This window comes from Lactuca saligna, chromosome 2 (genome assembly GCF_052625555.1).
Source record: "Lactuca saligna cultivar CGN05327 chromosome 2, ASM5262555v1, whole genome shotgun sequence".
NCBI classification, from domain to species: Eukaryota; Viridiplantae; Streptophyta; class Magnoliopsida; order Asterales; family Asteraceae; genus Lactuca; species Lactuca saligna.
Genome location: NC_136418.1, coordinates 27,387,115 through 27,396,476, shown reverse-complemented (window position 1 = coordinate 27,396,476; position 9,362 = coordinate 27,387,115). Strand labels below are relative to the sequence as shown.

General features: G+C 32.0%; 1 protein-coding gene across 1 annotated transcript; it reads right to left on the bottom strand.

The window, feature by feature from the left end:
- Positions 1-2,820: 2,820 nt before the first annotated feature.
- Positions 2,821-4,354, bottom strand: LOC145030821 (CRIB domain-containing protein RIC4-like). The gene is made up of 3 exons (XM_078979246.1): positions 4,048-4,354; positions 3,728-3,898; positions 2,821-3,260 (listed from the first exon to the last, which is right to left on the bottom strand). Exons 1-3 carry the CDS (start codon positions 4,172-4,174, stop codon positions 2,977-2,979), a joined length of 582 nt encoding a protein of 193 aa, XP_078835372.1. The 5' UTR covers positions 4,175-4,354; the 3' UTR covers positions 2,821-2,976.
- Positions 4,355-9,362: the final 5,008 nt, after the last annotated feature.

Sequence of the window (9,362 nt, the reverse complement as noted above, 5' to 3'; positions counted from 1 at the left end):
GAACTTCAAAAATAAAGTCAAAACTAACTGACAGAGTCTAAACGAAAGTTGTAGAGCACGATCATACCTACATGTGGATATAAAGAACGCCCAACGTACTCATGTAAGTGTTCTGAAGTCTGTCACCGTCCCTGCTCCTTCACATGTGAGCTATGTATCATAGCCTTGACGAGTCCGACCTAATCCACTTTGTATGTGAAAGTTACAAAATTTTGAATTTTAGGACACAAACTTCAAGGTTGGTCCGAGGGAGTACGCCCAACGTACTTGTGTAAGTGTTCTGAAGTCTGTCACCGTCCCTGCTCCTTCACATGTGAGTTATGTATCATAGCATTGACGAGTCCGACCTAATCCACTTCATATGGCCAGCGTACGAAGTTACGCCCAACGAAGAGTTGTGCGAGGCAGTATGCCCCGCGTAACTGAGTTGTACGCCCCACGTACTAAGGTGTTTCGGTCCCCTATAAATAGGAACCGAAGCCAACCGCATTGATGTTACAACTTTTGCTTCTTTCACCCTCTATTTTCCCTTTTGTTGCAAAAATTACCCCTAACCCTAATATATCATCCTAGCATCGTAAGCAAGTCCCGGAGAGCCCAAAGATCCCAAGAAAAAGAGTTTTCGAGTCGAAACTCTTTCCACATGAAGCCCGGTTTTTGAGAAAACATCACGGTTTTATAAGAAAACAATCGTTTTAAGAAACGAGGTGCTGCCCGATTATCGTTAAATCAAGTGAGTGTGTGGTCACTTTCATCTTACACATACATACGAAGTATTTTCTATAAAACACGTGCTATGTGTATATTTATTGTTTATCTATTTGAGATGGCGTTGAATGAATGTTTTATATAGGTTTTAAAATGATTTAAACTATATATATATATATATATATATATATATATATATATATATATATATATACATACATACATACATATATGTTGGGTATAACATAGGTAGATGAATTAGTTGATTTGTGTTAAAATGATGAGATGCCTCGATATTGTTGTTGTTTCAGTCATCTAACGAAGTACAGATGATGACCACAAACTTTTCTAGAAAGTCCAGTGGAACGCTAGCAGGCTCGCAACATGTAGGAGTTTGTGAACTTAGTGCTCAATGGTAGACTCCATCCCCCAAATGGTTGCCTTATTTGACATAAATTGCCGAGAAATCCCCTAAAGCAGTGTTGTCACCTTGATGATAAATGTGAGACCAGGTCCCTTGTGATAGATGTTTATGGACATAAAGTGAGGATAACGAGAATGAGTAATCAAGATTATTGTTAGTTGATAAAATTAATAAATTTATTTTGGATTGATAAATTTATTGTTGTGTGATGAAATTAATAAATTTATTTTTGTTGATGAAATTAATAAATTTATTTATTTGTGGGTTGAAAACCCTATATGTTCACCATACTCCCAAGCCCGACCCACTCAGCTTTTTATTACAAGCAGGGACGAATGCAAGAATACATAGTACGTGTTGCCTGGATGAGTAGGAGTTGCCGATACATGAAAAATAGTTAAAAAAAATCGAAAAATTGAAAAATTTTACACTGCGGCCAAAAAAGTTAGGGGTTACCGGTACCACACCAGGAACCCTTTAAAACCATCCCTCATTACAAATAGTGGATCCAGAGCATAGTTTGGAGGTTGAAGATTGATTTTTGAATTATAAATAAGTAGTTGTAAATAACTGTTGTAAGGTTTATAATTTACTGTTTATGCTTTTTGGCTTTATCGGAACATAACATTCCGAGATTTTGTTATATAATGAAAATATGTTTTTTTAAGAAATGATTTGATAAATTTTTATTATATTTTGTTTTGGAAACAAATTCCGCAATATCTTTTGGAAATTTACTCTGATTTTATTTTAAAAACATAAACTAAATCGGTATTTTCTGATCGATAAATTTGAGAATGTCACACGTATACTACTATAATATTATACAATGTACTCGTTCTTCATAAATAATGATTTAAATATATCAACCCCACTTACGATGGTTGGCTAGATACTCGGCGGGTCTATGATGCCGTTATGTGGACGTCCTATGGAGGCTATCATGGCAAATTATTGGTAGTTATCTTGGTGACCAATTTCAAGAGTTCCATATCATGTTTTTCATGTTCGCAAAGATCATGATATCCACGTTTAATGCAATAAAATCATAAATTAAAAGTAACACAAAACTTTCATGAATTTATAATTAAAGAAAAGGATAATACTTATATTTCCATCGTTTAATAAATTTAATCATATTCTCATAAATTAAGTTGGATAGGTTGAACAACAAATTAAAAAGAATTTAGATCACACAAAGTACATATAAAAACGAGTCAAAATATATATGCCATGTTAGCTTGGATTGATGTCCATTTGTTGAATTATAGAAATGACTAAAATAAATATGATTACAAAAATTATCTTATTAAAATATTCTTTCAAAAATAAAATAAATAAAGTTAGACATGTTTAACAAAGTCTGATAGCTCAAATAAACCATTTTCTAACAAAACCAAAAGTAAAAGCAACCTTTATGTTTTAAAATTTCTCCATGTTTTCCTGTTAAAGAGAAACATAAATGATACAAATAACTTTATAATAATAATCTTTATAAGATAATTCTGAAGTTTAGTTAGATGGAAATCAAGATAACAATAGTTTTGTCAAGATAAGCGTTTCATCGCGAACAAGAGATAGTTTATTTCTTCTATGTTTATTTACAGATCGCTTTCTTTCTCTCCATCTATTAAACTTCAGAACACACTTTTGATAATGGTAAAAGAGAAATATTACCAAGCACAATATTAATTTAAACATATGAATATTATATATATATAATAATCAAGATCACATAATGGTATTTTCCAACACAACAAAAATAGTAACTATAGGACATTTAATACATACATACTCAAGTGAACAAAAGTATTACTTGTACAATTTGATGTAATGGTAAGAATTTACATGGTACTTGCTTCGCTTTTGTTTCTAGCTCGTTTTGCAATGGGTGGTGTATGTTTGGTGTCATGAGATGCATCCAATGGTGCACACATGGCAAGTCGTCCCTCAAGTTGTGCAAAGGAAACCGGGCAAAACCCAAGAAAATCTGTGGTGTTGAGATTGCGAGGGCGGTTGAGTTCTGAGGTTACTGATCCATCGAATCCAACATGCGCTACATGTTTTACATCGGTCGGAAGCCCGATTTCCATCTCCATTTGCGAATCAGCTGTCTCATCCTTGAACGCTATGAAATGTAAAACAAGTTTTGAATGTCAACAAGACTTAATCGAGGAACAAATATTTGTATGTATCTTTGTAACTAGAGATCAAATATCCTCCTATTTTTATCTCCTACCATCTTCCTACACACTTAAGATTTCTAATTATCATTTCCTTCAATTTTCTCAAGGTTAATAGACTTTAATGAGGACACGGTTTAACATGTAAAGTTAGCTATATGAGTTTTATCTTTGGCTTAATGTAAGATAAAATGATTGAACAAACAAAAGTGAGGTAAATGATTTTTTCCACATTAAATCCAAATTCTTTCTAAATTTGTTCTCATTTTGTTTTTCCAACCATTTTGCAAGTCTCATATTTCTTTATTTTTTAAACATAATTTATCACACAACGATTAACGATAAAAAATAATATATAAAAAAACTAGTTACATCTGAAAACCTATGGTGACACTTTTTGGTTTTTGCTTACCAAGTGATTGAGACAAACTTTTGATGCTCTTAGTGAGCCGATGGAATGCAACGGATACGTTAGGCTTTGGAAGTGCCGTGAACCGAAACGTACTCTTTGTCATGTTTTCATTCGACATGGGGGCTCTTTCATTGAATTTCGAATCCTTGGGGAGGCTATACGATCTGCACACTACAATGAAACATCATAATGTCAACATAAAACAACATAAACTACAGCATAACAGTCAAATATGATGAAATTAAGGACATTAGACGTTCTTGATTTCATCATTTATAATTCAAGAAAACAATTGTATTTCATGGAAAATGGAGGGATACCCATGTGAGGTGAGTCAATATCTTCCTTCGATCTTTTATCATTGTTTCCAGAAACTACAACGCTAGAGGCGGAAACACAACCTGTAGCAAAGGGAAATGCAATAAAACGTTCCATTCGATCTTTCATTGGTGCAATAAACGGATGCTTGCAACAGTTGTAATTGTGGTGGCAAAGGCAACAAATATGGTGGTGTTGGTGATAGTTGGTGATAGTGATAGTGATGGAGATTTTTGCAATTGAATTTGTAAGAATATAATTGGGTTAGTTATAATAGAGTGAAGGCTGGATATGCTTTGTAATGAAGATAGAATGATTCCGCTTTAAAATTATACTTATAAGCTATGCCTTTTCGTCTTTTTAGTTTTTCTTTATGTAAAAGTTCCGATTTTATAATCTAGATAATAATTATGAAATATTATTTCAAATTCATATTTGTACATTATTTAATAAATTTAAGATGGTAAGTTTCACATGTTTACCGAAAATGAGTCGACATACATTAATCTTGTATCAAATAAGTAAAGTGTAGATGTTAGCTAAATGAAATAAAATAAATGAATCGAGAACAATCCAAAGCACATCATAATTCTTATTATCCCCTAAATCACCAGACATGAAACTATTTGACCCATATCGAAACATTAAAATTATATTTATAAGCTATGCTTTTTAGGTAGTTTTATTTATGAAAAAATCGAATTTTAATAGACGAGATATTATATCAACTTGTTAACAAACCCCTTTAATCTGTAATTATAGGTTATACATCAATAATCAAAACTAGAAAAGTCATGCTAAAGATGAAAGTGAAAGGCCAAAAGGAACACATAAAACTCTTAAAACGAAAGCCACAATTAAATGTATGTTTTTCGGTGGATTTTTTATGTTTGTTATCTAAAAGAAAAATAAGCAAATTTGGAAAGTGCTGTCTACTACAACCACCAAAGAGTGTGTCGCCAGCAATCCATCATCATTGGTTTTGTATTAAAGAATATACATACATACATATAGACATTACATATGACATACACACGTATATATACTTAATGCATATATATATATATATATATATATATATATATATATATATATATATATATATATATATATATATATATATATATATATATATATATATATAATTAAATATTTTCATACTTTCTCTTTCAATTCATACTCATATCTAATTAAAAGTTATAATAAATGTCTTAAAATATTATTAATTTTATTAAATATGACTATTATCATAATTAATATTGATAGGAAGATGGATATAAAAAAGATATAGAATGATATTTCAAATCTATAAATATATAGAAACAAATTCAATAGGAAAGGAAGCAATGAACCAATTTTATCGATATAATTTTAGTTTTTACGGTGTAGACGTGTATATATGAAATGAGTCATTTTATTTATTAGAGTTTATCTTTTATCGAAAAAGAATTCAAACCGTATCAAAATTTGTTATCCATTATAAATAAATATCTATAGCAATATATAAAAAACATACTTTTTATTACAAAGTTCTAGCCCGGATTCAAATGTAAATCTAAACTTCAATATTAACTAATTTTATAATCTACATTATTGTTATTTCTATTTGAAAAATAAATATAAATGATAATTATCTATGGAAATGATTATATGCCTGAATGATCAATAATATTAATATATAGAATTTACATGTTAATTTGAATAAATATTCACATTCACATATGAATCTATTCATCTCACATGTAATTCTAAGTTACTTGAACTTTTTTATTATTTCGATACTTTTATTTATATATATATATATATATATATATATATATATATATATATATATATATATATATATATATATATATATATATATATATATATATATGACAACTATTTCTTTAAAAGTGCTGTTATAAATGAATATTCTAAAAGTTAATGAAAACTTTTTAGAGTTAACTATGAATTAGTGTGAAAAACAATATTTTAGTAAGGTTAAAAAATTCTAAAATTTTACGTGTTATAGCTTTTAATTAAGTTGTTATAAGTTAATAAGATCATTAAGTTTTGTAATCATAAGAATAAAATTGGAATCTCGCATGAAAGGATGAAAGTGACGATTTAAGGATATGGTAGGCTAACCAAATGTACATGTTAAGAGGCAAACAGGGTGGGAATGGAAAAAAGCTATGTGAGACTAAACAATGAAAAGGGAATTAGCTTCATTGCTTATGCCACATACCATACCTCTAATACCATTTGTTAGGAAGTAAAAACAGAGAACTAGCAAAACTAAAAGAACACAAGACAAAGTATTTATGTGGTTCATTCAAGGTGACTTACGTCCACGGACAAGAGGAGAGTATTATTTATTTATGAGATCTCAAACAGCTGTTACAAGTACAAATCAACAGAGATTCGCCTATCACTTTAGAACACAATACACTTTCAAATGACTACTTGGCATCCATAGTGTCAACTAATCATAATCCATTATGCAACAGCTTCTGGAATATTCATACTTGATATGTATTGAATAAGCATCACTAAGACACATGATGTGTCATCATGATCTATAGTGGCTCATGAAGATGCAAGAGTTTCACATCAAGATAATAATTGCTCCTCAACTATCATGGTGGTGCATCAAGCAATAATCCTTAAGCATATTCAAATTCTAAGCAACTTTGAACAATCTTGAGCATCATAGGGAACTTCACAGCATAAGTTGCTCATATGGGATACCATGGTTCTCCAACAAATACATGGGGCGCATCCTCCTCTATAGATCTCCAAGGAACGCATGTGGCTCTCCAAGAATGGTCTATCCTCCTTCATGGCTCTCTAAACACATGTGACTCTCCAAGAATCACATGGTTCTCCAAGGATGGGGTATTATCCTTCATGCCTCTCCAAGGAACACATGTGGCTCTCCAAGGATCATATGGCTTTCCAAAGCTGGTGCATCTTGATTATAGATGGTACATCCATGCACTAGGATCCTCCATTTCACTTACATGTGCTCTACACCCCCTTTTAAAAGAGTTGCTCATTTGTCACGAGATCTATTTCCTTCTCAAATAATTTGTTCCTTTGTCACATTCTCCATGAATCGCAAGTGCTCCTTTGTTATAACATAGTGAATTGGGGCTAGACATTTTAAGCGTTATAAATTATAAATATTCATTTTATTGAACAATTAAATCATCGAATAGATTAAACAATAAATAAATAAAAATCCTTCGTACGTAATAAGGTTAATATAAATGATATTTATATATTGCGTCCATATTTTATGGACATATATTATGGGCTTACTATATAAAACATTATTATAAAATTAACGAATTACGTTAAATAAATGCTTAAAAATAAAAGATTATGTAGGATTAATAGTCCGGATGAAAATTGTAGTAGTCGCAACTGTGGGCTTACTATATAAAATTTTATGGACATATATTATGGGCTTACTATATAAAATATTGTAACAACCCGATATTTCAACTCTATGTAATGACCTAAAAAGTCAACTATTGTAGCTACTTTTGAAATAATGTAATTAACTTCAAAAATGAAATGTGTAAAAGTCTCTATAGGGATGTCTATTATGTTAGATAATGTGTCAAGGTTTATAGAAATACTAAGAACATGAAAAACCGAGTTATAACGAAGAAGTTATGACCATTCTAAGATTTCCGACAAAACCGGTAACATCGATTAAACGAAAAACGCAAAGTTTCAATACAATAGTTTTTAGCCTTAAGTATCTAAATGAAAGTTATAGATAACCTCAAACCGTGAGTGTACATAAAACGAACGTCCAAATCTGACTTCGTATGAGAAAGTTATGATTTTTCCAAGATTCGGGTATAACAGTAGACAACTAAAAACTCGAAATAGAGCTCGAGATACTTTTGACCAAAACAACCTAAATGAGAATCTAAGTTCTCAACATTAGTAGCGCAACGGCGAAAAGTCTGACGAAAACGGACATCGGATGAAGAAGTTATGGATTTTAACGGAATTTTCGTGTTTCGGCCCGTTAAAAATAAATAATTAAAAATAAATTCAAAATTAGCCAATGAAGTCTAAACGAGAGTTGTGTATCATGTTTTTAGCTACGCGTGCATATAAATAACGTCGAAAACGGAGGTCGTACACGAAAGTTATGGATTTTACAAGTTCGGGGTCCAAAATCTGAGGCTGTCAGGCCTCCCACGACGTGGCACAAGCTTGTCGCGACCCGGCAAGTGACTGAGGGCATCCAATCAATGGAAGAGGATGAGTCTTGCCCCCCACGACGTTACCAACCTTAGCCATGACGTGGCACACCAGAATTGCCCCTATAAATAGAACTCTTGGGGTGCCGGGTTTAGGTGCTCCATTCTTCCATCTCTCGTGCTGAAACTCTACGGTTAAGCTCCCGAAGCCCTCCCAAAGCCCCGGTTTTCACCTTCAAGTCCCGAAGGAAGGTTTTGTGTTCCCGAGATTCCCGAGAATCCCGAGATTTTTCCCCGTTTTCAACTCTTCCTGTCGAAGTTCTGCTCGATTCTTCTCCCGACTACTTCAAATCAACCACTTCAACCAAGTGAGTTCATACCCCTTTCAAACACATTTTAAATACATTTTAAATGCTTTTATACTCTTTTAGGGGGGGGGGGAATACAAGTAAACATACGGTTATTATCGTGTATTTTATAAAGTTTCACTTCACTTGTTTTATCGAATAAATCACTTGGAATTCATTACTACTATGGAAAACTCTTGTCATACTTTGCGTGCATTAGACTTATACAAAGTATATAATGAGTTCAAAGTACCTTTCATTGTTAAGTCATTTTATACATTCTAAAAACTTATGATTTATTCTTTGTCAAACATTGTGAAAAAGGATAAACTTTGCATACAAAACTATCACTTTAATACAGGCTTAGTTGAGAATCCATGAGACGTATATATCTTCAAACGTTACTTTTCTTTATTAGAAAGTAATGCTGCAAGTCCTGTCTATAACCCGAGTCTCCCGTTCGGAGAACGTGTCAAATGTGTATAGATCTATACGGGAAGTCATGATCCCGCGCCCTGACTGTTAGCTACAGTCCGTCCTTTGGGGTGACAGTTGTCATAACAAATACGATCTTCGTATAGCTTTATTATATAAAACTATGACACAACTTTTAAAGAACGTCGGTTTCTTGCGATTTTCAGTCTTAGAGACTGCTAGTTATGTTAGGAAAATAAGGGTTTTTCCTGTATACAAACCAAACAACCAATAGGAAAATAAGAGATTTTCCTAGTGCAATTATTTACAACTTATAACACGAACATT